Below are 27,058 nucleotides of genomic sequence, written 5' to 3' on the forward strand. Positions count from 1 at the left end.
CTGCCCGGGAAGCTGAGCTGGGGAACGGCAGGATTTTCCTGCGCCGTAAGTAAACATGACAACACGGTGACAAAGGCTTTGTCCTACTCCTGGCTGAACCTTGAGGCGTGAGGTGTCTAATACCGAGGGACTCAGCTTTGTAGTCTTTCCTCAGAGTGTCTCCTGAGTGACTCCAGAGAAGGACATTCTGCAACCTGACAGAGAGCCGGGTTGGAATATTTCTAAACAGAGATTCCCACGGCGTCACTGAGTTACAGCAGGAATTCAGGGTTGTCTGTGCCTCCAGAGGTTGTATTTTAAAGTGGGCACATGCTTTTAACATTAATGTGATATGAAATGGAGTCACAGTAAATCCCCATTTTTTTAAAAAAAAGATTTATTTATTTATTATATGTAAGTACACCATAGCTGTCTTCAGACACCCCAGAAGAGATTCAGTTATCATTACAGATGGTTGTGAGCCACCATGTGGTTACTGGGATTTGAACTCAGGGCCTTCGGAAGAGCAGTCGGTGCTCTTAACCACTGAGCCATCTCTCCAGCCCTAAATCCCCATTTTTTTAAGTAGTGAGAAAGGACATGGGGGAGAGGAAGCAAAACTATGTATCCACGTATACACCACAAGCCAGTATTCCAGAGATGATCTTTGCAAACATAAAAGTTTATGTTGGGGCCTAGCAAACACAGAAGTAGATGCTCACAGTCAGCTATTGGATGGATCACAGGGCCCCCAATGGAGGAGCTAGAGAAAGTACCCAAGGAGCTAAAGGGATCTGCAACCCTATAGGTGGAACAACATTATGAACTAACCAGTACCCCGGAGCTCTTGACTCTAGCTGCATATGTATCAAAAGATGACCTAGTCGGCCATCACTGGAAAGAGAGGCCCATTGGACACGCAAACTTTATATGCCCCAGTACAGGGGAACGCCAGGGCCAAAAAATGGGAGTGGGTGGGTAGGGAAGTGGGAGGGAGGGTATGGGGGACTTTTTGGATAGCATTGGAAATGTAATTGAGGAAAATATGTAATAAAAAATATTAAAAAAAAGAAAATGAGATCCCCCCAAAAAATAAAAAAATAAAAGTTTATGCTTTTTGTGAGGTTTCAAAACACACTAGCAGTATTTAGGGATCTTGGAGCATCTGCCCTGAGTTTACAAGTCCTCTGACTGTCTTATTCTTCCACACAGAGTTTCTTTTCCTAGTTAAACTAGTGTCTCCACAGTTCCCTCTCAGGACTGCATCCAACTACAGGCCTTGCCTCTTGTCATACTTTAATTCTTTCACGAACCTTTCTTTAGCCTAAGGAAAGGCATTTCAGGGCTCCACTGGGAAGGAGCTGCAGTGGAGAGACATGGCCTGAGGCTCCTTCTTCCTTTCTGATTTTACACTGTCTCTGTCCTCCAGGAGGAATGAAGTTGCTATGTCTTTTATAATGGTACTCTAAGGCAGACTTTCAAACCCAGCGTTGCTTTATGTTAGGCTGGACAAGGCAAAATGCCTTGTGCTTTGCATTGGAGTATGTGATAGCATCCATGGCCTCTGCCTACTGGATAGTAGCAGCATCTACTGTCAACAGAAGTCTCTAGTCAGTGGTTCTCAACCTGTGGGTAGCCTCTTTGACAAGCCTCTATTCCCAAAATATTTACATTATGATTCATAACAGTAGCAAAGTTACAGTTAAGAATTAGCAATAAAAATATTTTTATGGTTGCTGGTCACCACAACATGGGAACTGTATTAAAATGTGACAGAATTGGGAAGGTTGAGAATCACTGGACTGGGCATGTAAGGTGTCCCCTGGGGAGCGAGCGGCCAGTTAAGAAACCTTGCCTGTGACGGCTCCTCAGTTCTTCCCTCAGAGACAGGGATAAGACGTTTGGCCACGTGAGGGTTCATGTTCAGCTATTTGATGATTCAGAATAAAGGATGCATTTTAAGATTGCATACAGGACATTTCTAAAACTGAACTAACTGAGATTGGTTGATTCAGACTGGGTTGCAGGAAGAGCCTGCCAAGCTGAGACTGTCCAGCATCTTTAAAACACTCTCGTTTACACCACTGCAAAGCAAGTCCAGTGTGATAAATGTTTCCACTTGAAGTGACAGAAAAGTTTATCTCTTGCAAACAAAACAAAACAAAACAAAACAAACAAACAAACAAACAAAATCAAAAGCATCAAAGCAAAACAAAGCAAAACAAAACCAACTCCTTTTGGTTTTGCTGTCAGGAGGCTCAGACCCACACCCTTCTGCCCCATTTTATATTTATTTTCATCCTTTGATTTTTAATATCTTAATAGGAGACAATCTTTTCATCTTACTAGCTATACTTAACTCTGGTCTTTTACCCTTACTAATGGCTTGCTTAAGACCTAAGACTTCCTTTCTCATAAAGTTAAAAAAAATGATTTCCCCCCCCCTTTGAGACAGAGTCTCACTATATATATATATCCCTTGCTTGATCTGGAATATACATATATTATGTGACCCAAGCTGGACTTGAACTCATAAAGATCTACCCATTCTGCCTAGCACTTGAGCATAAAACAAAAATCTTAAATAAACAGCATATTCTTATTACTTACCACTCCAACCAGGGTACTTTAGAAATACAGGATGAGCCATTTATAATTAACTGGGATTAGCAGCTCAAATTGACACAGTCCTGCCCCAAATGACCGATCCTCCAGGTACAGAGTAAACATCACAGATAATGATTATTCCATTCCTGGGTGGGAGGTAACTAAAGACAAATATGTCCCCGACATAGAGAACCATGGCTAAGTTATATGATTCTTATTTATCTTGCATCACACGTGTTGATTGGAGTGTAATATTTATTATTTCTTGGAAAATTTTCTAATTAACCTCTGTATCAGTAGAGGAAACCATAGCGTGCGTTGGGTGTGACTTCTATAGTAATGGGGGCTGTCTCAGATCTGGAAGACTGATCACTGCACTGGGATTTATAGGGCGCTGGGTAAACGCACTATGGAGCAGTGTTAGATTTCCAGGGAGTCTGTCTTGTTTTTCCTGGGTGACTTCTCATAAACGTTTGTAATTCTTGAACAGCAAGCTGATACTGTGCTTAAGCTTGTTTACAGGACTATTAATAAATGCTACGTGGTAGTTCCAGGAAGAGGGTCAAACTGCTTTTTCTCTGCGTTTGTTGAAAACACTTTCCTGCTTCTTTGGGAAAACATGGGATTGCCAGAGTCCTTGAGAGACGTTGGGTATTCTTCAGATGCTGAAAATAGCAGCAGTAATGGGGGCATCAAGAAAGGGTACAAAGTCAAAAGTCAGACACTCAGTGCGGTGACATGACCGCACGCGCTTTACACATGAGACAATGAGATTTCAACACGGACTGAAAGCACACGGAAGTGCATTTCTGTGTGTGCTTAGAGTGTGTGCTTGTGTGCACAAAACACACCGTTCTGTGAATGCTGCAATTCAAGCTGTGGCTGGTCAACTTATTGTTTTAGTCAAGGTTACTACTAGATTAGCCAAACTAAAAGTCTAGTAACTGTTGGTTATTAAAGTCCTATTATATGCCAGGTACTATATATACCACACAAGCACTTTATTTTATATATATTTAATGTACTGGGATTTTAGGATTATTGACTGATTTTTTTTCATTCACTCATTTGTTCCATCATTCAATTAACATCTGTTGATCCTTTTTCCTTTGCCTGGCATTGTGTAAAATGTAGAAGTATAACTGAGTCAGACTGCCTTCTTTTCATGGCTGTATCAATCCACTCCAGTTCAGTTAGGAAAATGACGGTTCTGAGAAGACAGTCACCCGAAATCAAGAAATGAGAGCATAGGAGGACTCAAGCCTTAGCAGCCTCACCTGAAATAGCAACTCTATCTGCTAGCAGGTGTTTGCAAAGTAAAAGTTCATGGGGCGGGGGTGTGGTAGGGTGGGGGACTCTAGGCTTCAGAAAAGGTCCGTGGCAGGGGTGTGGGTGTGGGGGTATGGGGGTGTGGGGGGTGGACTCTAGGCTTCAGAAAGAAGATGGCTAGAGAAGAACATCCCCGGGACAGTGACACCCAATCTGTCCTAGGTAGTGTTCTAAAAGTTTATGCGTATGCTCTCATTCACTTGTCCCACGAGGAAGGTGCCCTGCTCAAGAAATGCAACAGCAGAGTCTGGGAAGATGGCTCAATGGGTAGAGCCCTTACTGTGAAAGCATAAGGAAGGACTTGTGTTTTGATCACCGTCACCCGTGTAAAATAGCCAGTTTGCCATTCTAGCTAAATCACTGAATGTTCCATTCAGGAGAGACCCTGTTTCAAAAAAATAAAGTGGAAATTGATCAAAGAAGACACCGGTGTTGACCTCTGTGTCCACGCACATGCAGGTGAACACACCTGCACAGACAGACAGACAGACAGACAGACACACACACACACACACACAGACATGCACACGTACATGCACTTACACTCACACATATATGCACAAGTGCACACATACACACTCATAATTACAGGCACATGCACACTCACGCAAACACACACACACACACGCACGCACACACACACACACACACACACACACACACACACACACACACACACTTTCCCCCTAAGCATCTTCTTTTCCTTGTGTCCACATGCAGCAGATGCTGGTCCTCTGCACTGTAGAGCTAGCACTTTGGTTTTTATTGTCATTCTCATTTACAGATAACAGCCCTGGAAGATGAGAGGATTTCCTTATTTTCTCGAGGCCAGAGGCAGGCCTGGAGCTCCATGGTTTCATACCTGCCTCTGAATTCTTTGTTATTGTGGGCACACCATTCACACCTGATGTTTAGCTGTATAGTCAGTGCAACCCCTACTCACAATCCTGTGTGAACTTCTAGTCTTGAAAAATCTCCACTTGGTTTAAAAATAAAATCCCTTTATTTCCTGCTTTAGGACAAAGGATTTCAGTTTCTTTTGAAATGCCAAGAGTTTTGTTTAAGGTTAAAGTCTTTTAACAAAGTTTTTACTTCCTGCCCTTTTCTCTGCTCTAACCCACAGTTCTAAGCTTAGAACCTGCTAGTTAGTAACAAGCAAAGCAGGGCAAATTATAACACATCTATAGGAAGAGCGGCAGCCACTCTTTCAGAGGGGTGGTGGTGGCTTTTGATAACAGCAATAGGTAGTGGTCTCATTTTTTACCTTGAAGACCGGACAACTAAGTTTTCTCCAAGCTTAGGTGACTTTCCGAGTCATTGAGCTGGTGGCAGTGTTCACTTACCTAGCTTTGCCTCAGTAACTGTAACTAACGCTATAAGGCTATGAAGGCTGCAGAGAGACATTTCTAGACCTTGTTTTCCAAACCCTTCAAGCCAGCTCTATGTGTGCCTAGGGTAGAACACTCTCAAAGGCATTCAAACAGAGCAGAAGGTGACAAGATACGAGGGCTCTCCATTGTTCCCTTCCTAAGCTCCTTCCATCAGCTGTCAGTCCTGTAGCACCCCGGTTTTTTGGTTTGTTTGTTTTGTTTAGCTTTATAGTACTTAGATTGACTATGTGGACGTATTTGATTTGTTTCTCGGAGAGCTGCCTGGGCGCTACCTGGAATGGATGGTCCCCAAGGGTACAGGAGGGCTATCTCCTGTCACTATTGAATTCCCAGTTCAATGTCTTTACTGGCAGGGCAGGTGAGCTGTGCCACCGTACAGTCACTATGAGGTGCTTGAATGGGCAGTACTGGACAGATGAGCATGCACGCATCTTTGAGGACGGAGAGGAGTGTCTTGATTTAAAGAAAATCGTGAGGACACTGGTTTCTTAAAGCTACAGATGCTCTAATTTGCCAAGATTTATAGTCATGTTAATGAGCTGGCACCTTGAACTGTTTGTTTTGTAAAAGGTGATTTGATCGTATGTGCGTGTGTTGTGGGGTGCGTGTCACAGGGTCAGTATGTGGAAGTTAGACAACTTCCCCAGAGTTGGTTCCCTGGTCTCATTGCAGGCACAGAAGTCAGATCATCAAGCTTGGCATGAAGCCTCTCTCGATGATGGCTCAGTTTGTCTGATTTCTGTCTTGGTAACTTCCTCTAGGATTTCTGTCAATCTCTCTTCCTGCCTCCCCCCACCCCACCTCTCCTCCTCATCCATCTCTGGTGAATACACATGCCCCAGCTGAATAGCTGGACATAGACAGAGACCCAGGTGGCTCTTCACTAAAGCTAATCTGTTATCTGCAGGAAGCACCAGGGACTTTTCTAACTGGGGTTTTTTGAAGCTGACTAGTCTTAGGAAACCATTGCTTCTTTTCCCCCTCTGAACCCCACTCCACCAAAGATATCTTGTAGACTTTTCTATACCCCCCCCAACAAATACTACTACTACTAACAATAATAATGATAATAAAACAACTCTGCTGAAGACCAAAATGCAGACTGTCCAGAGTCTCTGTCCTTGTCACAGACTGGAAGCCCAAACAATGTTAACCTCCTATCCTGAGACCACCTTCCATGTTCCTAGTTCAACGTTTGGATATCCTTACATTTTTACCTAGGGTGAGAGTGAGCAGGGATACTGTGCTTTCTATGAACATTTATTTAGACACCAGTGCCCTGGCAAGGGGCTGACTTCAGGCTTAATGCATCCACGTGATTTATAACTCATTTTGTCGAGGCATTTATGCTAATCAATTGAACAGATTCCCCAGTTCTGCCTGGTCTTTCATTTCTTCTGGGAGTCAAGGTGAGAGAGAGAGAGAGAGAGAGAGAGAGAGAGAGAGAGAGAGAGAGAGAGAGAGAGAAGAGCATAATACTAGAGGAAAGAAGAGATTGTTCTGCTGAATTAGAAACCAAATACAATCATGACACAAATACAATCTTTGATTAAAGTTAAACTGAGAAAGGGCAGCAAAGGGAGGGAGGGAGGGAGGGAGTTCCTCGTCCATATAATGTTCTGCAGTTACACTACTTATCAAAAGGGAAATCACAAAGTGATATTTAGATTTAGCTAGTTTTCTGAGGAATAATTCATTCATATTTAATTAATTCCAGTGTTGACAGAAAAGTGACCCGGAGTGTAGCCAGGAGTGAGGGGGATGAGATGAAGCCCTGCCTATAAAGGATGTTATCATTTCTAGGTTAAAAACATAAAAACACAAATACTTTGAAAGAATTTTCTAAGGTGAGAAGATTAAAGTCTCTGTCTCTGCCTATGTCTGTCTCTGTGTCTCTGTCTCTCTCTCTGTCTCTCTCTCCAGGTGTAGCATAAGTTCTCCTCCTCCTCCTCCTCCTCCTCTTCTTCTTTTTCTTCTTCTTCCTTTTTTTTTCACCGCCCCCACCCTTGTTTGCAAAGTTGAATCTGGGGTCAGGAGTTCTAATTGTAACCTCAGACTGGAATTCCAGATGGTGCGCTCTGGACTGGAAGCAACTCTCAGTTCATCAATTTCATGGGCTTCCATATCTGCTCTGGCCACGGCCTGGTCTCCATCCCCACTGTGGCATTAATGCAGAACAAATTGAGACATATCCTCTATATAATTAGTTCCAGAATTTAAAAAGATTTACGGGATAATAATAGAAGCAGCGCTGCTGAATCCTTTCATTGGTGGCTCTTGGGGAGCTGGGGAACCCGTGGTGTGGCGTCAAAACACTGCGGCTCCAGGCACCAGGAACTGGGGGAAAGGGCAAAATTTGCATCTCGCACCAGGCAGTGCTAGGTGGTTTTAGCCCCTTAACCAGGCCAGGGAGGAGAGTTTGAAGCCCAGATGGAAGGTTGGTTTAAATAAATAAATAAATAAATAAATAAATAAATAAATATTTTTTTAAAAGGAGAAAGAAAAAGAAAGAAAGAAAGAAAGAAAGAAAGAAAGAACTGAGATAAATTTCAAATGAAAGAAGAAGTCTAGGGGTGAGCTGTATCACAAAAAAGTCCACCGATGTTTACATTTTTCTTTCATTTTGCAAAAATAAATCTGTTTGTTTTTGTTTTTGCCAACTGCGCTAGTCTGGAAACTGAGCCCTATGCGCGTTTCCCTGCAGCCCTGGGCGGACTGCTTACTTAGAAACGCTGGGAGAGAGAAACAGCGCTGGCACGTTTGTCCTGCTCTTGGGGCTCAAGACCTCCGGCCTGGCCCTAGGGCAGCGGCTAACCCAGTGACTGGTGGCTTGGAGGTCGGGTCACTCTTCGCGCCATCCTCTGGCCGTGGGCGCAGACTGGCGGCCTCAGCCACTGACAGATCGCAAGGCTACAGCGTGTTTATTCAATTGTCAACAGCCTCGGGGTGACCCGCCAGAGCGCGGCCCTGGCGTGCGCGCCGGTCCCTGGGGCCACGGCTGTAGCCTCCAGGCTGTGCTCAGCCAGATGAAGTTGACAGCCCCGGGATGAAAGACCGGGTTGAGATCTTCGCTCCCCCTTCCGTCTAGATGTGATGGTTTTCATCTTGTAATAATTATGCGCCTTCTAAGACACGTATTGAAGCCACCTAGACTGCCAGTGTCTCTTTTCTTCCAAATTCCATCAGTACTAAAGAAGCAGAGACGGTGGTTTAAACCATTCCAGAACGAATTGGACGTTGAAAGTTGTGGGGTTTTGTTGAGCTCGGCAAAAATCTTTCAAATAATAGTATCAAAATCGAGTGGTTTTGCTGTAAACAGATCACTACCTTCCTATGGGATTAATCTACAACCCCGAAGGTAGAACGCTACTGTCATATTTTCTCCAATGTGAAAACTGAGGCTCAAAAACACTGCTAAAACTCTTCAGGAGTCATACAGCTGTTGGTTGCCAAGTGAAGGTGAGATCTCATTTTCAATCCACCTTGCTTTTAACTACTGCTGTACCATTTGCTTTTCCTATCTCAGTTGGGTCTCAGTTTCCCCTGCTGGCTTGAGTTTAATAGCAGGCTTTGCCTGCAGACAGACAGTTTGGAACGTTATCCTTTCTGAGGCCCGAGGCTGCACCAACGTGGTGGAGAAAACGGAAGAGTAGGAAGCACCTAGTTCGCCGTGACCTTCGTTTTTCTGGAACCCGGGCAGGCCTCAAAGGAGGGGGGTTTAGGGTGGGCGGCAAGTGCAACACCCCCTGGGCAGGCTGTCAGTAGCTCTCACAGTCAGCTCAGGGCACCCAAGTCAGTGTAGCAAGGCGTCTGCTGGGGTAACCAGAGGAGAAAGGGATGGGGTATTCTGTGACCCCAAGGTTTGCGGGTCCCAGAGCACTGGCTTCCTGCCGCTTGGACTTCTAGACATAGTTGGGCAAAGGGGAATCTCAGGAGCGTCCAGTCTGACCAGGAGTCCTCCAACTGAGCGCAGGCAGCTTCTGGAATTCGCCTCGCACTTATTTCTCCACCCTGATAGGAACTTCTTGCTACTTTTATGCGAGAAGTTAGAGTAAAAGGGCACCCTGGGATTGAAATGGGGAGTCAAACATATGCTTCCTGGGTTCCCCCTCAGAAATTCTGAGAAAAAATGACAGAGGAGTTCCAATTTCCGAACGCCCATTTTCTCTCCTGCTAGCCCACCGCGCAAACCCGCCCCCAGACAAACCTGAAAAATGTAAAGGTGGATACTGAGCTATGTCCTTTTCCATTCTTGAAATACAATACTCTCAGGAGCTCAAATCAAACCGGCCTCTCTACACATCACTTCCATCCACATCTCCCTCCCAAAAATTTTGCAGGAGACTAAAAAAGAAAGTATCTCCACTTTCCTTTGGTAATGAAACCCTGGCTCTTCGCGAAGGGCTCCTCTTTCCCCAAGTTAAGGGAAACAGGGAAACGAGTAGAAATACGAGGTCGGGAGGTGGGGAGGAGGGACAGGGGCGAGGGACTTTCAGGGCAAGCTGGCTTGAGAGGTTGTATCCCAAAGGGCCTGTCTTCCCCAAGAAGTCCAATGACCCTGGGCACTATTACACAGTTAGGGATAGAGAACAGGGGAGATGGGAGAAGCTTGTCGTGGGGGCCCTGTCTGTCTTTCCTTCTTTTTTTCTTTCTTCCTTCCTTCCTTCCTTCCTTCCTTTCTTTCTTTCTTTCTTTCTTTCTTCCTTCCTTCCTTCCTTTCTTCCTTCCTTCCTTTCAAGAAAGAGGACGGGGGGGGGGCTTCTAGTCCTTTACAAATTAGTCAAAACCCCCAAGCATCTCACGCGGTGTCCACTATGGTGGAAAGTGAAGGTGTATCGACGGATAGTGCAGCTCTGTTAAGCTCCCTTAGGACAGTCTTCATCTATATATTGTGTATCCCCAAGAGGAACCGGCAATTGCTCAAGGCAAATAACTTTCTGAGCCTTGGGTTCCAAGTCAAATTCATGACGATTCTGGATTCACGAATCCGTGTGAGTTAAAATCAATGTGCAGCAACTGGTGAATGCACTAAGACCATTGAAATGCTAGATTTCTTTGTGTTTACAGTCAACATCCTTGACTGCCCCCCCCCCACCCAGGTTTAGTTGGAAAGCTTCAAGCCTCATTCTGGTTCCAGATGCCTGACTGCCACCAGCTGGCTTCCCGGCCCCGCGCGCCTGGCAGTCCCAGGGTGAACAGTCGCTGCTGCCTCCAAGAGTCCCCAAGTCTGACCTGCGAAACCCACTACACTCCTTAGGCTTCTATTTGCCTACGGGTTCTTTCCTCCGAGGATTCCACTGCTTTAGGAAACTCAGACAATACAAACCAACCCCCAAACACCTGTTCCAAGATTCCAAACAGCTACAAGGTGTAGGGAGGAGCTCTTTTTGAGAAGCCACTCTCTGGAAACCCTCTGGGCTACCAGTGCAAACACGCCTCTAGCAAAGGGCCTGTGAAGTCTCTCCTGGGCTCATTTCTAGGTTAGTCTGACTAGTTTGCATCTCCCGATCAAACACCGCAGGTCCGCCATCATTCCCTAATCACTAGAAGAAGCTGTGTTTGGAGACGTAGCTTTGCTCCTCCATTCCCGTTTCTTCTCAACAAGGCGCCGAAACGTTCCCACCACACTCAAAGTAGGTTCTGGGCATTTCTGCTAAGCGCCTCCCACGGCACCCCCCAAAACAGCTGAAAATTTCCCCCAGTTAATTTAAGGTTTAAATACCCCATTGCCAAAAAGAGACAGTAAGTGTCATCTACACTGTAGGTAACACCCGCCCTCTGGGTTCCAACCGTACCAAAGAACCAATTATCAGACAGCCGAAAAGGTCCCGCTTGTCACAACTGACGTCACACTTCATAATTATCTATCCCGAACAATTTCACCTTGAATCTCAACCTGCGAACCCAGAGGGACTAATCTCCTAAAGTGACCCCGCAGCTAGCCTCTAGAATTCTGGACATGGGAGGAGATAAGCCCCAAAGTTAGGCTATCTGCCTCAGAACCCAGGAGAGTTCTCTGGGCTCTCTGGTTCCCGCCCTCTTGGAGCCCACCTGCCCCTCCCTCCACCCCCACCCTTCCTGATTAACAGCCCGGACTCTTCTCCTACTTCGGTCCGACACCGAGGGGACTCATTACTTACCTAGACGGCCTTGCCTCAAGGCGCCTACACTCGGGAAGGCCAGCTAGGGTAGCAGGGGGAGGCTTGCGGTACAGGCCAGCTGAGAGCACGTGGCGGGCCAGAGAGGAGGGTGTCTCCGAGATGAACGCTCCCTCGGGCCCGCCCCACACCCCCGGTGCTAGTAACCGGGACGAGCAGCGCGCTTTGCTGAGCTAGGCTAGGGCTGCTGTGTGAATGGAGCGGCCGAGCATCCTGGCTCCTCCTCCTTCCCTGCTGCCGGCCCCTCTTATTTGAGCTTTGGGAAGCTGGGGGCAGCCAGGCAGCTGGGGTAAGGAGTTCAAGGCAGCGCCCACACCCGGGGCTCTCCGCAACCCGACCGCCTGCCTGCTCCCCCTTTCCTTTTCCCGCCCTCCCTCCCACCCACTCATTCACCCACCCACCCAGAGAGAGGACGGCAGCCCAGGAACCCGGGCCCGCCGCCTCCTCGCCGCGATCCTGGACTTCCTCCTGTCGCAGGAGCCGGCTTCCACGTGTGTCCCGGAGCCGGCGTCTCAGCACACGCTCCGCCGGGAGCCCGGGTGCGTCCAGCAGCCGGAGCAACCTGGGGACCGAGGCCCCCGGAGCGCCTGGGCCAAGTCCAGCGCCGAGAATCCGCAGGATCGCAGGAGCGGAGAACCGTCCGCATCCGAGCCGCACCTCATGGGTTCCGACGTGCGGGACCTGAACGCGCTGCTGCCCGCTGTGTCTTCGCTGGGCGGCGGCGGCGGCGGCTGCGGGCTCCCTGTGAGCGGCGCAGCGCAGTGGGCGCCCGTGTTGGACTTCGCGCCTCCGGGCGCCTCGGCTTACGGGTCGCTGGGCGGTCCCGCGCCTCCTCCCGCTCCGCCGCCGCCTCCGCCGCCACCCCACTCCTTCATCAAACAGGAGCCCAGCTGGGGCGGCGCCGAGCCACACGAGGAGCAGTGCCTGAGCGCCTTCACCTTGCACTTCTCGGGCCAGTTCACCGGTACAGCCGGGGCCTGTCGCTACGGACCCTTCGGTCCTCCCCCGCCCAGCCAGGCGTCCTCGGGCCAGGCCAGGATGTTCCCCAATGCGCCCTACCTGCCCAGCTGCCTGGAGAGCCAGCCTACCATCCGCAACCAAGGTAAGGATTCCGGACAGCGCGACCTCCACGCGCGGTAGTGGCTCCGCGACCTGCTCCCACGCCGCTTCTCCCCTTGTCTGTTCCTTCCTGATGCCAGTTCTTACTCAGCAGCCTTCCAAGGGAGTCTGAAAGTAGCGGACAGGGAGGAGTGGGCTCTGTCAAATGCGAGTGACAACGCGACAACGCACCACCACCACCACCACTTACACATTACTGAGCGCAACCCCAGAGTCCGATAGTTCGTAGGACGCGGGAGGACATCTGGGGCCCCGGGGTGTCCTAGAGATTTCGGAACTCCACGGGAGGAGGAAGAGGAGGTTGGCTGTAACGTGTGACTCTACACCGGGGGAAAGTCTGATGCATAAGGCCTCACCAGGCGTTGACTCTTAAAACGTCTAGGGTAGACCAAGATGAGGACTCCGAGTGGTGCTGTGGTTTAGGGACATCCCCCACCCCCCGCCCCCGTGCTGCCTCTGACAAGCCCGAAGAGCCGACCCGAAGAACTTCCAGCTCTCGGTGGGCCCTGGCTCATTCCAGGCCCACCAGAAGCAGTAGGGAGCTTTGGAATGAGGGATTAACACTTTGGGGGACTTAGTCAGTGTTCGCGCGTACCTTGCGGAAGTGTTGGGAATCTCTCTTGGAGTTTGAAGGCCACGGGGATGGGAGAAACAGCCGGGCTGGTCCGACTCCACCGGATACGAACCAAATCCCTGGAGTGAGGCTGGGGAAAGGTGGCCTTCTTCCTTTCCGCGCTCCTTGGAGGTTTCCTAGTCACGCACACCGCACACCGAAGTTAGGGGAAAGATTTCATAAGGCTTGGGATGAAGAAATAAGAACAAATGTATTGGCGGGTCTTCAGTCAATGCACGAGTTTATTTTTTAACTCTCGCAGGAGCCCGAACACCTCTCTTTCGTTAGCGCCCGGGCGGAACTGTGATTCCTGAGCCACTGTCGTTTTCTTCGTTTGTTCTCATTTGATTTCTTTGCCGTTGAGAATCTAATTTCGTTCGAGTCGATGTTTTAGGAAATTCTTTACTGACACAGACGCTTTTTTTTGGACCAAAAATTCTGATATCTTTGGTCTGGGTGTTTCTGAAATGGGGTTTGGGGGCGCGGAGAGCCGGCACCGATTGGGGAAGGTGCAGGGGGTGCTGAAGGGCTCTCTAGGACCCTTTGAACCCAGCCTGGAGCGCCTCGACCACCCGAAGCCCTAGCGAAACCGAAACCACTGAAGAACAGGAATGCCTGGTCTTGAGGAGAAACCTGGAGCGGACTGGGGGGGGGGGTCCCTCCATTTAGGTCTTTGATAAAGGAAACTAGAGTTTTGAACAAGAGTTGGGGGAAGAGCTTGGTGCCTTTGCAGAGGGTCTCTGATCTTGCCATCTCTTTCCAGTAGGCAGGTGTTACCTTTGGCAAGCCTCCAGGTCAGTTTGCTCGCCACTAAGAGGAGAACGGAGATGGACAACCGGGAGTTTGGGTTAGGCCAGAAGTTATAGGCCAAACGGGAGGAAATCTGACCAGCGTCTAAATACAGAACACACAGCCCCCCCTAAACCTCCCTGGGTCAGAAAAGAAGCCACTGTCAAGCATGTGTACACCTTGAGTGAGCATGCCTGCTACTTGGAGGGGCTCACTATAATCCTTTAGCTAGCAAATATGAATGGGCCACCATCTTTATAAGTCTTTTTAGGCTCTGTGTGAGGCTTAGCATTCTGCACTGCGAATCTAGTAGAAGAAACCTATAGGAGAAGGTGGGTGGGGCTGAGAATTTAAAGCCGGAGCGCATTGCCAGTACACTTGAGGTGGTGGTGGTGGTGGTGGTGGTGGTGGTGGTGGTGGTGGTGGTGGGGGGAACATCCAGGTTCTTTTGGAGTAGACAGGTTGGGCTGCTACAGAAGAAAGCTTGGGATATGAGGATGAGGCCCAACAGGTGAAGGCTCCCCATCACATTCCACTCTTCTCAAACCAAGAGAAGGCCTGTAGGGAGATGTCTCCCGTGTAGCGACATACCCTGGAAGCGGGTTCCTGTCAGGAAACTTACCTTCTTCTCTCCTAGTTAAAACAAGTGAAGTCTGTGGGCTTCCTTGGCTCCTGGGAGCTGAAGTGAGAAGCCTGAAGCTGCTCACATCCACCCACCCCCATAGCAACTAGGAGGGGCCCTCAAGATCTGAGATTCTTTGAATAGTCATTCCTTTTACTTTAGGGTTTCCTATGGATCCTTTCAATATTGCAGGATACAGTGTGAGGTTTTTTGATTAGGAGAAGTTGTCAACGGTCCCTGGAAAATATGAAAATGGCCACCAGCTTGCTCCCACTCTATTGTTGAGAGGAATTCAAGCTGCCTCTGGTTACCTGTTTGCCAGCCTGGGAGAGCAACTTTGACACTCGTCCTTCCTTCCTCAGTTTCTTAAGGACATTCACCCCCCCATTTCTTCTATAGCCAACACCATAATCTTATAAAACATTAATTTAGCAAAAAGCAAACCTTTCTTGGTGGGGTGCAGTGGGGCTGTAGAGTATCCATTAAGACAGCTAACGGCTATAGGAACCTTCTCAAGAAGCACTGAGATCTAAGGACCCTCTTAATACTGGGCGCCTAAATCCAGTCACTTGGAGAATTGACTTCAAGAGGCCTCTTAGTTCCTGTTAGAAGTAGGACTTGAACTCACATTTTCCTCTTATTTTCTCCCAGAATTTTGGCTCCATGGTTGAAATGGCTTTTCTCTGCCCAGCCTAATAGGCCTTGAATTTATTATGAGTGTGAGATGGTTGGGAGGTCTGTCAGGACCCAGAAGTGGGGGTGAGGATTTTCCTAGTCTGGACCAATGCAGGGCTTGCCAGTCAGCCTCTGACTCCCGCCCCCCACCTCCATCCCTGTAGTGCTTCTAGATAGCCTACACCCTGCTGTAAGGGATCTCTGCCCTGCTGGTCCCTTAGAGGAGTCCATTTGTGATGGGGCCAAAGGCGCCCCCCTCCGGTCATATCAAAGACTGTTGTCGGGTGGGAGTGAGGACTCCACCTATCCCTTGGCAACTGAGTTTTCCGGAACACCTTCCTGGCTTAGCCTGCGGTAGAATCTCCCCCTCAGCTCTCCAGGGCCAGGCTGGAGCAGCCTGTTCCGGGCTCCTCTGCAGTAGAGGCAGGGGAGGAGAGCTCAGAGCCTTATTCTCCTTCCCGCAATGTCAAGGTTGTTCTCCCCTCCCTGGTCCAGATCAACCGTGGGAAAGTGGCTACCTTGGCTGCGAGGGCCTCTCCCTCCGAGGCCTGGACAAGAAGCCTTTGAACACTCTGAAACTTCGCGAAGTCAGCAATCTCTCTGCCGGCCCCCACTCACGCCCTCCTCGAGATGGGCTCAGCTCAGTCCTCGGGTACAGCGGGTTCCTAATCAGCCCGAGCTCTGATAAGCTTCTAATTAAAAGAGCTCTCCCTCGGATCCCGCTGCCTTCACTGCTGCCCCTCCCAGGAGACCCGAGGGAGGGGCTCAAGGTTGTCGCTGCCCGCCAAGGTTTGCGGGTCTCATCTATGAGAAGGCCAGTAGGAAGCCTTGCCGGGTGCCCGCTTCCTCGAGCCGGAGTTCCGGACTGCGGAGCCGAGGTCCCTGGCGTGGGAGCTCCAGCCGGGGCAACAGCAGCTCTCTTTACCAGCGGTTGAGCAGTGGGTCTGAGATTGTGCGTGGCCTGAGATCATTGGCCACTCAGGAATGGAGAAGGGTTCGTTTAGAGAAAATTCCTTTATTTCTCCCCCCCCCTTTTTTTTTGGTTTAAGGACTCTTCACAAACTCCGTATTCTTGCTGGGAAAACCCGGGTGGGTGCCTGGACCCATTTTCGTTTATAAGCTGTAGGCCTCAAGTGGAACCACGCCTTGTTTCTCAAAAGGAAGATTCTGAAAGGCTATATGCACTTATTAATCCACACCCAAGAGGTATTAGGGCAGGGCATTATCTTTCCTCACTTCAGATACAGAGAAACTCAGGGCTTGCCCAGGTTGAAAAGCTGGCTGCTTCCTCAGTCACTGACCAGAGTTCTCAGCCTTCCCAGGGTACAAGTTGGTTATTCCCATAGTACCCCATTTCTCCCCTTCACTGTAAAACACCACAATCGACTGCTCCGGAGTAACCCCGATAGGATGGAAGCTTGTGTTTTTGTTTGGACAGTGGGTGTCCCCTCGGTATTTTGACATTGGAGATAGCTGTCTCTGTACTGAATGAATGGTCTCAGCAACTCCTTATCGATTGAAGGACCTCCATCAGCTGGTGGGTAAAAACATCACATGACATAACTGAGTCTCCAAAGAAACCAGACATTTCCAAGTCAGGTGGGCACTTTGTTCTACTTGGGGGGGGGGGGCTAGAATTTATTGGGATTTAGAGACTGCACAGTAGGAAGCCACTGGGGCTACAGAGGGAGGCTACTGAAGGGACAAGGTGTAGCCACTCAGCTCTCATTCTGTCCTGAAAGGCCTGGCTCCCTCTCCTGAACTTCACCAAGAGGTGGGGGAGGAGGCCCTACCCCAATTAAGTCCCTAGAAGGATCTTTAAGATGTCGGCTTGCACACCAACTTGAGCTTTGGCAAAACAAGTGGGGAATGTGTTTATAGAAACTTAGTAACAATATCGTGAAAGAATAAGATTTTCAAGACTCCCTGTTGATTTTCATCCATTTGAGAGATAGGGGAGGTCACCAGCCTCAGCTTTCAGCAAGAAAACAGAGGCTGAGATACTGCTACACAGGGATAGGTAGGGACATTGTACTGGCCTGTGGGGCAAGAAGGTTGGTCACCACAGCTGTGGGCAGAACTGAGCCCTCTGGGCTCCAGGTAGGCTGGGAGGGGCAAAAGGATTCGCCCTAACTGGAAGGGTCTTTCTTCCCTCCTCCCGCACCCCCCCCCCCTACAAGCTTTCCTAAAGGCCTTGAGTGTCTTGGTGTCAGGCTGTGCAGACCAGAGAGGTAACATGCCCTGGTAATTACTCTCTCCTTTTAAAGCGCAGACCGTTGAACTGGCTCAGAGTAATTAATGAAAGTTGGTGCGCGGGCCCTTGATTTACAGCCCTGAGTCAAAGCGGGGTCAGCAGAGGAAACCCAGTCCTCTGGACCGAGCCGCCCCAGCGCGAGAGCCACGGTGTTGTTTGTTTTTACGAAAGACAGTTTCTCCGCCAGGCGGGCGACGGTTTTTACACCCAACTTGCTGGAGGCTGCAATGGAAGACAGGCACAGAGGAATTGGGGGAAGCGGGGAGTTTGTAATTTTATTTGGGAGAAAGGATCGGATTAGTTCCCACTACAGCGTTGGGTTCCCCGCTTAGAGCCTGAAGTCCTAGAAGGCAGGGGTGGGGGTGGGGGTGGGGGGCGGCAGGGGTGGCAGAGGACGACTCTACTGCTGACGAGAGTTAGGACATCGGGTACCCGCTGCTAGTGCCCCTGCTTTTTCAGGAACCTAATTGATTCTGTACTTTTTTTTTTCTTTTTTCTTTTTTTTCTTCCCTGCCGCTTCTTCAGGATACAGCACGGTCACTTTCGACGGGGCGCCCAGCTATGGCCACACGCCCTCGCATCACGCGGCGCAGTTCCCCAACCATTCCTTCAAACACGAGGACCCCATGGGCCAGCAGGGCTCGCTGGGTGAGTGGGAAAGATGCGGGTCTTTACTGGATGCCTCCATCTATAGTACCGCATCCTATCCGAATTTTCAATCCCTAGCAAATTGGGAGAGCGAGTAGAAACATTTAAAGGGACATTAGAAATACTAGCTTGTTTTACCCTATTTAAAAGATCGAATCTCCTTCCGCTCATCGTGGGGAAGTAGTCCTTGAGTTGAGGCGGCCTCGCTGTCCTGCAGCTGGAGCCAAACCTCACCGTCTGATGCTCAGCAAGCTCTCCATCCCGTCCCCCCTCCACCAGAACCTCTGCCAGTGACTCGCACTCCCGAGTCTCGCTCACTGCTGCCCTTGGCTCTCTGGCAGGCGAGCAGCAGTACTCCGTGCCACCTCCGGTGTATGGCTGCCACACCCCTACTGACAGTTGCACAGGCAGCCAGGCCCTGCTCCTGAGGACGCCCTACAGCAGGTAAGAAGGCGCGGAGCACCGAGACTAGATCCTGGAAATCCAGGAAGTGCAGGTGAGCTGGCGGCGAGAGAATGCCTGACCCTCCGCATCGCGTTCAACAGGCGAAAAGAAGGCAGGCAAAAGAAGTCTTCTTTAGACCCAGACACTCTAATTAAAGCAGGTGTCTTGGGCTATTGCTTGGCCTATAAAACGACGGCCGGCCGTTGTGTTTGGAGATAAAAAGGGAACTGCTGCTTTGAGGGTTTATTTCTTTTCTTTGGTTTTTCGAGAGACAGGATTTTTCTGACTGTCCTGGTAGTTTTTCTGTAGACCAGTCTGGCTTCGAACTGAGGAATCTGCTTGTCTCAGGTCTCCAGAGTGCTGAGATTTAAAGGCATGTGCCACCATGCCCTGTCATGAGTTATTTCTTAGTGGTCTTTGCTGGGAGCCCTTTAACTTGCCCGGACAAAAAAGAAAAAAAAAAAAAAAAAGAAAAAAAAAAAAAAAAAGGACCAAGTGTACTCCAACCCTGTCCTTCCAGTTAAAAGCCTTCCGTGTCAACTGACCACACAGGCCAAACTACTTAAACAGTGGGCCACTTCCTTCCTCTCACCCTTGCTCTCTAGAGTTTTGGCCTGTGGCAATGTTTTGTGGACGTGTTTTGTGGCTGTCCTGTGTGCGCTCTGGGGCCTTTGCTCGAGATGGTGATTGTGGAGATGTCTGCGCTGGCAAGCAAAGCCTTCTTGCTCCCTGGAGAAGGAAGTTCAGCTTTTTTCCTCATTTAACTCTGCTCCCCCCCCCCCCCGCCCCCTTCTCTGGCTTCTAGTTCCACTCTCCACCTTTTCTACCCCAAATTTATTCTTCAACTTTGGGTGAACTTGGCGGGCATCCCGCGTCGCAGATAGCGTTGCTTAGTAACTGCGATGCACACACACCGGTTCATGACAGGCTGGAAGGTGCTGCGCGCCTCATCTTGGCTGCCGAGGATTGGGTGCGCATTACCTCACCGCTCCCTCCTCCCCACTGTACTATGGGGCTCCTGACACCGACTGCCCCAAACCCATTCCCATCCTCCCGCCCCTTGACTCCGGGAGGCTGACGTCAAGGGAAGGAGGTAATGAGGTAATGAAGGAAGGAAAAGCGTCTGTCTTGGGAGATTGGGTGGGGGAATGGCCGCGCCTGGGGACCTCCAGTCCCTGAGGTGGAGGAGGGGAACGTCCTTGTTGTAGACTCTGGAGCCTGCAGTCCAACGGTGAAACCTAGAGCCTCAGGTGCATTGACCTTGAGGCTGGTCTTTCTCTCCCATCCTTGGTATCAGAGGCATAAAGCCCGGTCTCTTCTATTTGCCCTCTGGAGTGCTCTGACTTCGAAAACGTTTCTATTTAGCGTGAAAAATCCATCCTATCTAATCGAATCTTGGATTCTGAATGGCTTTTCTTTAGGCAGGAGGGAGAGAAACATATGCACAAGGAGCAGAGAGGGACATATGCATGTCCCTCTCTCTATCTAGAAAGTGGTCTTGGGCGAGCTCTCCAGAGCCAGGATGCTACCCAGAGGCCACAGTCTCAGTGGGGCCAAATCCCCAGAACAAGTTCAAGAGCAGACTGCACTCGCAGCTGGAAGCCTCTTCCCTTACAGAGAGTGGTGGCAACAGCTACAGACATCCTTCCTGTCTATGGCTAGAGTGTCATCGATGTTATTCTAGTAGCTATAAGGGGGCGGGAGGCTCTGGAACAATTCCTGGTGTGAAGACCTTGGTCCCCTCAGTCAGGAAGAGCTTGGTGTGGGAGTGGGTATTGTTGAGATGGGGCCCGTGCCTTCTTGGTAGCTGGGGACTGGCAAGATGTAATTCTCTCTCTCTCTGTCTCTCTCTGTGTCTCTGTCTCTTACTCACTCACGCGTGTGCTATTGCTTATTCCCTTTCTTACAAGCCTTGGCCCATATTGAGGGGCTCTGAAAAGGGGGTCCATCAGAAGGGCTGAGCAGCCACAAGAAGGTCTCTTGCATAAAGTGATCACAATCTACGATTTAGTATCATTTTCCCAAATGAAGTTACTGTTGTGGATTTTTGATTTGGGGAGATTTTGTGATGGAATGTGACTTTGGGATGAATCTATGGTTTCTCTCAAATGAAAGCAGGTGGGATGGGAATCTGATTGTCACAGATTCTTGTCGCTGGGACCTTTTGCATGCTTAAGCATCTCCTCTACCACTGAACTACACCAAGATCATATCTCATATATGAAGCACACATATTTTCTAACCTAGCTTCTGACTGGCCTTTATTGAAGCAATTTTGTCAGATTCACCTTGCATAAATATTTGCTTATCCTTTTATTCTTTTTACGACATTCTAAAACCTGCTTTGATCTTATTTTTTTTTAACACTGATCTCCTAAAAACACATAGCTTTCCTAAGTAGAAACGCAGCAAGACCAGTTGTGACTTCTGTAGGAAGAGAGATTTCTTGCTTGAAGCGTTCACTTGCATCTTTGGTGCTTGCCTTAGATTCACAGGATTGGCAATCCTTTTTCCAAATAACTTTTGGAATAACTTTCCAAAGAAATGATGAGGACAAGTGTACTAAGGTAGCATGCTTTTCTATTTCTAAAAATATTTGAAGTGTGTTTAATCACTTACGTGAATGTAATGTTTAAGTAGCAGAGAAAATGGGAGCAAACTTCGATTGCTACATGGCTTAGCTTCTGATTTTAGATGGTCAGTGGTGTGGCTACTTACTGGCCCTTGGCTCGGTACCTTTTTCCTTGTAAAGTCGGGAGCACCTGGGAGAGAAAGGCTTGCTTGTATTTTGTAAGCCTTGCTGCACTTGATGCCCCAGGCAGCCTCTTATCAACTGATGCTTCCTGACTAGAGCCCACTCTTCCCTTTGTCTCTCTCCCAGGCTTGGGGTCTAGTGTCATTCTCTAGCTTGTGACACAGAAATGCTATGCCTCTGGCATTAAATAAGCAGAAAACTAATGTGAGCCTGCTTTGAAGAAAGCCTCAAAATGTCGGCTCTTTCATCCTCTGCATCATCTTCTGTCTCCTGTAGCATGCTCAGCTCACCCATTAATCTTACTATCTATGAAGTAGATGCTATAATTTCCATTTTACTGATGAGGAGGTAAGCTTAGAAACTTGATGAAGAGAGTCTAAAGCCCTTTTGTATTCTGAACACGAGTGATCTGGACTGCTTGGTTGGATTATGCCCCTTCCTATGCCAGCATCTTTTACTGATAAATAGTAAGTAATCACTATTCTTTGAGGTGGGCAAAGGGTTGGTTATCACCTCTATTTTACAAAGGAAGAAACTGAGAGGTAATCCCAACCCCATGAAACATGATAGGAAATACAACTTTGGATTAAAATTTAGATAGTGAGGAGGATCCAATCTATTCTTCAACTGTCTGTACACCTCCCTCTCACAGGGCTAAATGCCACTCTCTGGGGACAGCTAAGTGCCACACTCTGGGGATGGCATGTGCCACCACTCTAATTCTCCCATAGTGGTAGAGGCCCATTTTACTCATACCTCCCATTGAGAGCATTATGCAATGTTTTCCCTGGTGGGTTTTGTTTATTCTCCAGGCTCCTGAAGCTCCTGAAGCTTTGCCACACGGCATCTAGCATTGGGATGATGCTCAGTACAGCAGAAGCCCCCTAAAGACTTCTAGAGTACATCGTTCTTCTCATCTGCGATGATCTGGGAGCACTTCCAGGTTTACACTGTTTTGTGCTTGCTCAGAAGCAAGGTTTCAGGGAAGAGTGAACCACATGATCTTCCAGAGTGAGGTGTCATGAAGTCTGACCTCACTCAGCAAAACCCACTGCAGTTTCTTTCTGGACAAGGCGGCTGGCTGGACACTGTGTCCAGGTCTTATGGGCTCTTCTGCTTGCTAACCTACTTCTACGGGAGGAGCTGCCACTCCCTAAGGCATGGCGTGAGCCTCACAGCTACTTTGAGAAGTGCTGGGTACTGTGTTTGGAACACATTCCTGTTTGTACTGTTTTTTTCCCCCTTCACACTGTAGTTTTTTTTTTTTTTTGAACCCATCCTTTTTCTTTACCACTAGCTCTATATGTCTTTCTTTTTAAAAATGTATTTGTTTTTAGGTGTATGGTGTTTTGTCTGCATGTGTCATGTACATGCAGTGACTAAAAGAGAGTATTAGATCCCCTGGAAATAGAATTATAGGTGGTTTCGAGCCTCTGGTGGGTGGGTTCTGGGAATTGTACTCTGGTCTTCTAGAAGCCAAGCTATCTCTCCAGCCTAGTGGTTCTCAACCCTCCTAATACTTTGATCCTTTAATACAGTTCCTTAGGTTGTGGTGAGACCACCTCCACCCCAACATAAAGCTATATCATTGCTATTTTGTAACTGTAATTTTGCTACTGTTAATAATTCACGATGTAAATATCTGCTATGCAGACCTGCAGGTTGAGAATCGCTGCTCCAGGCAATAGAATAATTGGCTTTCTTTAGCTGTGCTACAGGCTTAAATGAGAAAGTTTGCCTTTGCTCTATATTTGCCCTTTGGCAGATAGCACCACTCCAATTCTAAAAGAAGCAAAACAAAAATCAAAACCCTATGTTAAAAATATTTTTAATGGAATGCTGATGATTCTCTAACACTTATGTGTTCAGTAGAGCCCCCGACCTGTGGATTTCACAGGAGAACAACCACCTTAGATTTTCTGTGGAATTTTGGAAACTGTTGGTCAAAGGGATATCCATGACTTACCAAGTGGACTGGACTTCAATTAAGTCATAAATCAGATGACAGCTGTCCTCAACATAAAATTACCATTCATTCCACCTGTCTTCCTCTGGCAAACCATGTGCATCATACGGTATATTTTTGCACTGTACAGAAGTACAAACTTCTGTTCGTTTTCCAGAGAGCAGGCAGAGGTGGAAGGTCTGAAGTGGTATCCAGGGTGGTGGGCCGTGTTATCAAAGCCACAGGCTTGAACTGAACCCGTATCCAGGGAGGGGAGCAATCTAGTCCCAAGTATTCCTGTAACTTGTATGCCAACCAAGTGTTTGTTATTAGAAATAGAGTCCCCAGTGGGCTTTCCTTTGGTTAGCTGGTGAGGCTGAGGGCAAGTACAATACCAAGAGAGCGACTATGAAATAATTATTCACTGCAGCCTGCTGGGCAGAAAGTTCAGGACAGTCAGCCTCTCTGGCGCCATGGAGGGAGGATCGGTGCACGAAAGGGACTCTGTGGAAGTCTCTCCACATGTGCCTTGCTTAAGGGCCATCGAGACCTCTCCCTTGGTCCAGTGCTGGGCCATTGTAGCCGAAGTCCTTATCTCAAAGTCTCTCAAAGTGTTACCACTAATGATGCTGGGTGTCTCCACTTTAAAAAAAACAACCCCCCCAAAACAACAACAACAACAACAACAAAAACCTGTCTTTCAATCCCACAGGCAAGCTTTATCTCTGCTGAGATTCTCTCACTGACACAGTGGTTGGTGGAAGAGACCGTGATCTCTAAGAAGTTAGTTAGAGGATTCTGACAAGACTCTTTCTTCCTTGTTCTGCCGAATGTAGTAAACACATTTAAAGATGAAAACGTGCTGAAGTCCACTGCATTTGAAGAGTGGAGGAGTTCTGGTCTAGATAATAGTGGAGTTTTTCCCCCCTTCCTTTCTTTTGTGTAGGGGTCAAGAACACAGTAATTCTGCAATCCAGGCCAAAACAAACTCTATGATCTACTACTGATTTCCTCTCAAGTGCCCCTTCTGCTAGGACTGACTTCCTTTTATTTAACTCCAACTTGCATTAATCCCAGCTATAGAAGTTTCTTTCTTCTCTCCCTTGCCTCTGACTTCAAACATTATTATTATTTTTTTACATAGGAAACAAGTGACTCAAAAAAAGAGTTTTCTTATAAATATAAAAGCCATCATGACTTTGGGACTATATTTTGGCAGCCTGTAGCTTCGGAGTCCATTTCCGACCAGGCAGAGCTTAATGGTCGGAGCTGAAATGTCTACGTGACCACTGGGGCTGCCCTGAGCCAAACCACCTGCTTATCTGATCCCTTCTGGGGATGAGGTGAGGGACGCAGACACCATGTCGTTTAATAAGTAAATGCCTCACTTGCCAGAGGTCAGTATTCCCTGAGTGATGCTGCCTCTTTCCGCAGGCTTCCATGATGAGAGCTGGGTGTTGAACGATTGCCCAAAGAGATCAGAACCTGACGATGGGGTGACCCAGTATTTTTAGCTCACATTGACATTCTGCCCTCTGTGTAGCTATTGTCATCGCTCCTTTTGGCTTTAGAGGAAAAGCTGTGCCATGCAGCCAGCCCACTGAAGCCACTGTGGAGCCCCAGCCACAGAAGGCAGGATATAGTTAAGGAAACCCACTAGTAGCTTGGAGACTTCCTGCATTCTCTTCTTTCCCAATCAGTGTCCCTACCCTCCCTCTTCTGAAGCTCTACTGCTGAGATATCAGAACAACCAAAGCGTTGGGAGGTCAGTCACCTGACCAGGGAGGATGCACTCTCCTGAGTGAGGAGGAGAGGATACAACAGGCATCCTGCATCTCTGCAGCTTCCAGGAGTCTCTGGTCCTGATGTCCCTTTGGGTGTACTGTCTTTTACCTCCAGATTCACTCTGTACTGTTATTGTAGAAATGATAGCATAGGTTCCACTGTTGAATCATTCTCAGGAACCTGTAAAAGGGCAGGAAAGAGGGTCGTCAGTCATTCTAGCACCAGATACCCGTTCGTGTCCCAGTCCTTGTCTGACAAATGGGGGTGATGACTTCATGAAGCTGTTGGTAGTGATACCCAGAATGTGCAAATGTGCCAGATAAAAGTTGACAGGTTAGAAGACTGTGTGCTCTCCGTATCATCTTTGGAGAGCCATTACGAGCATCAACCTCTTTGAGCCTTACAATATCACTAGAAAATGAGACCAAGATTAATTTTCTCATTTGACAGATGTGAAATCTGAGGTACAGAGAGCAGAACGATAATTTGCTCAGATTTTCATAGACTCAAAACATAATCCCATTGATTTCTCTATAGAGAAAGATCACAAAGAGAAAATATCTTTCTAAAATTAGTGGTATTATCTAAAAATTATTATGATACTATTGTGAAAGTATGATTATTATGTAAATAACAGTGAGAACTAGGCTCAGATGCCAAATGCTGCCAAAGGAGGACTTACCAAGTTCCACTCATAAATATCACTGTCTAGTAGAAACACAGTATAAGCTGTATGTGTATTTGAAATGTGCTAGTAACCACATTAAAATAAGAGAAACAAAGAAGGTGGTTTTAAAGCACTGTACTTAACCCAGTATAACCCAAGCTTCCTCTCAATGAGGCTCCATTTCCATTCTTCAACCTCAGCTAGTGGTTTCCATATTGAACAATGTAATACAGAATTTTTACAATGTAATACAGAGTTCCTGTAGGAAGACACACATGTATGGGATATAAGTTCTGTATTTGAGAATATTCTTTCTGGGGACCAAGGAAATGCATTTAAAGATATTTGTCTTTGAGATCCTTTGGTATTGATGCAACTAGGAATCAATAGGGCTGTGTATTCAGTCTTAGACAATCTCTAAATGTAAGATTAGGTATTTGGGAATCATTCATTCACCCACATGCATCGACCTCTGTCACTCACCCTTGAAAATGATGATGTTCTGAGACTTATATAAGGATTGAATCCGTCCAGAGAGACGTCACATCCCAACGGGGCCCAGGAAAATTGTCAACAGCAGCTTGGTGATTTTAGTTGGTGAACAATTTTTTAAAAACCAGTGACAAAAATATAGAGCTACCTGGGGAATACAGGGCCTGTTGTCTGAGATTAATGGCAAGATTAATAATGGATTGCTTGATGAAAAGGCACAGGAGAACAAAAACCAGCGGAGAGATTGTGGAGGAGGCCACTTATTAATGAACTGTCAGCCCAAAGAAAGTTCAAGAAACTCTGCTGTGGTAAATGCAGCAGCCTGGCACTTCTAATAAAAGTTGGGGTCTTTCAGGAATTAATTACATCAGCCTTACAGAAGGAATTTGTGGAATTGCGAAACACAGTGGCACAGACCAGCACGGGCTGCTGCCGCTGCAAACGGAAAAGCTCCAGGAGGAACTTAATCTTTTTTCTCCCCTCCATTGATATGCAGGATATTGTGATAGCTTAATAAGCAGTCAGACCCAGGGATGAACGATGGGCCCAGATATACACTCACTAATGAAGCTACACCTACTTGGAGTTTGAAGTCGGTTTATTTTTCATTGGCAAACATCTCCTCCTGGAAGCCGATTTCCTTCCTCAGCCCATGTTCTGGCCTTAAGGAGTTCTAAATAATTTGCAGAGAGATTATAGGAGTCAGATGGGCTCTTCTGTTATTCATCAAGCAAGGCTGAGTGAGCATGCACAGTATTCAGTGATTCAGAGTGCTGTGATTTCTGT

General features: G+C 47.8%; 1 protein-coding gene and 1 long non-coding RNA gene across 2 annotated transcripts in view, besides 16 other annotated features; one reads left to right on the forward strand and one right to left on the reverse strand.

The window, feature by feature from the left end:
* The window catches only part of Wt1os (Wilms tumor 1 homolog, opposite strand), a 49,973-nt gene extending 38,339 nt beyond the window's left edge, over positions 1-11,634 (reverse strand). Inside the window, exon 1 of the long non-coding RNA NR_015462.1 lies at positions 11,447-11,634. This is a non-coding gene — a long non-coding RNA (Wilms tumor 1 homolog, opposite strand). The remainder of the gene's footprint in view (positions 1-11,446) is intronic.
* Positions 11,140-11,906: a promoter, noted in NCBI's record as "-513 to +254 fragment for Wt1 promoter". NCBI's record gives the evidence for it as "EXISTENCE:reporter gene assay evidence [ECO:0000049][PMID:8119964]".
* Positions 11,293-11,318: a protein binding site, noted in NCBI's record as "footprint A". NCBI's record gives the evidence for it as "EXISTENCE:nuclease protection assay evidence [ECO:0001106][PMID:8119964]".
* Positions 11,335-11,354: a protein binding site, noted in NCBI's record as "D site". NCBI's record gives the evidence for it as "EXISTENCE:protein binding evidence [ECO:0000024][PMID:8861958]".
* Positions 11,335-11,354: a protein binding site, noted in NCBI's record as "D site". NCBI's record gives the evidence for it as "EXISTENCE:protein binding evidence [ECO:0000024][PMID:9336463]".
* Positions 11,335-11,372: a transcriptional cis regulatory region, noted in NCBI's record as "38 nt human/mouse conserved region". NCBI's record gives its function as "mediates positive regulation of transcription by Pax8" and the evidence as "EXISTENCE:reporter gene assay evidence [ECO:0000049][PMID:8861958]".
* Positions 11,356-11,372: a protein binding site, noted in NCBI's record as "P site". NCBI's record gives the evidence for it as "EXISTENCE:protein binding evidence [ECO:0000024][PMID:8861958]".
* Positions 11,356-11,372: a protein binding site, noted in NCBI's record as "P site". NCBI's record gives the evidence for it as "EXISTENCE:protein binding evidence [ECO:0000024][PMID:9336463]".
* Positions 11,360-11,391: a protein binding site, noted in NCBI's record as "footprint B". NCBI's record gives the evidence for it as "EXISTENCE:nuclease protection assay evidence [ECO:0001106][PMID:8119964]".
* Positions 11,457-11,508: a protein binding site, noted in NCBI's record as "footprint C". NCBI's record gives the evidence for it as "EXISTENCE:nuclease protection assay evidence [ECO:0001106][PMID:8119964]".
* Positions 11,524-11,558: a protein binding site, noted in NCBI's record as "footprint D". NCBI's record gives the evidence for it as "EXISTENCE:nuclease protection assay evidence [ECO:0001106][PMID:8119964]".
* Positions 11,574-11,607: a protein binding site, noted in NCBI's record as "footprint E". NCBI's record gives the evidence for it as "EXISTENCE:nuclease protection assay evidence [ECO:0001106][PMID:8119964]".
* The window catches only part of Wt1 (Wilms tumor 1 homolog), a 47,086-nt gene continuing 31,680 nt past the window's right edge, over positions 11,653-27,058 (forward strand). Inside the window, exons 1-3 of the mRNA NM_144783.2 lie at positions 11,653-12,566; positions 18,062-18,184; positions 18,526-18,628. Of these exons, the coding sequence (NP_659032.3) occupies positions 11,921-12,566; positions 18,062-18,184; positions 18,526-18,628 (872 nt within the window). The 5' untranslated portion in view covers positions 11,653-11,920. The remainder of the gene's footprint in view (positions 12,567-18,061; positions 18,185-18,525; positions 18,629-27,058) is intronic.
* Positions 11,668-11,897: an enhancer, noted in NCBI's record as "+261 to +491". NCBI's record gives its function as "mediates induction of expression by nuclear factor kappa B" and the evidence as "EXISTENCE:reporter gene assay evidence [ECO:0000049][PMID:9572484]".
* Positions 11,676-11,746: a protein binding site, noted in NCBI's record as "footprint F". NCBI's record gives the evidence for it as "EXISTENCE:nuclease protection assay evidence [ECO:0001106][PMID:8119964]".
* Positions 11,729-11,745: a protein binding site, noted in NCBI's record as "kB.u". NCBI's record gives the evidence for it as "EXISTENCE:protein binding evidence [ECO:0000024][PMID:9572484]".
* Positions 11,779-11,795: a protein binding site, noted in NCBI's record as "kB.d". NCBI's record gives its function as "positive regulation of transcription" and the evidence as "EXISTENCE:protein binding evidence [ECO:0000024][PMID:9572484]".
* Positions 11,833-11,877: a protein binding site, noted in NCBI's record as "footprint G". NCBI's record gives the evidence for it as "EXISTENCE:nuclease protection assay evidence [ECO:0001106][PMID:8119964]".

This window comes from Mus musculus, chromosome 2 (assembly GCF_000001635.26).
Source record: "Mus musculus strain C57BL/6J chromosome 2, GRCm38.p6 C57BL/6J".
Lineage (NCBI taxonomy): Eukaryota > Metazoa > Chordata > Mammalia > Rodentia > Muridae > Mus > Mus musculus.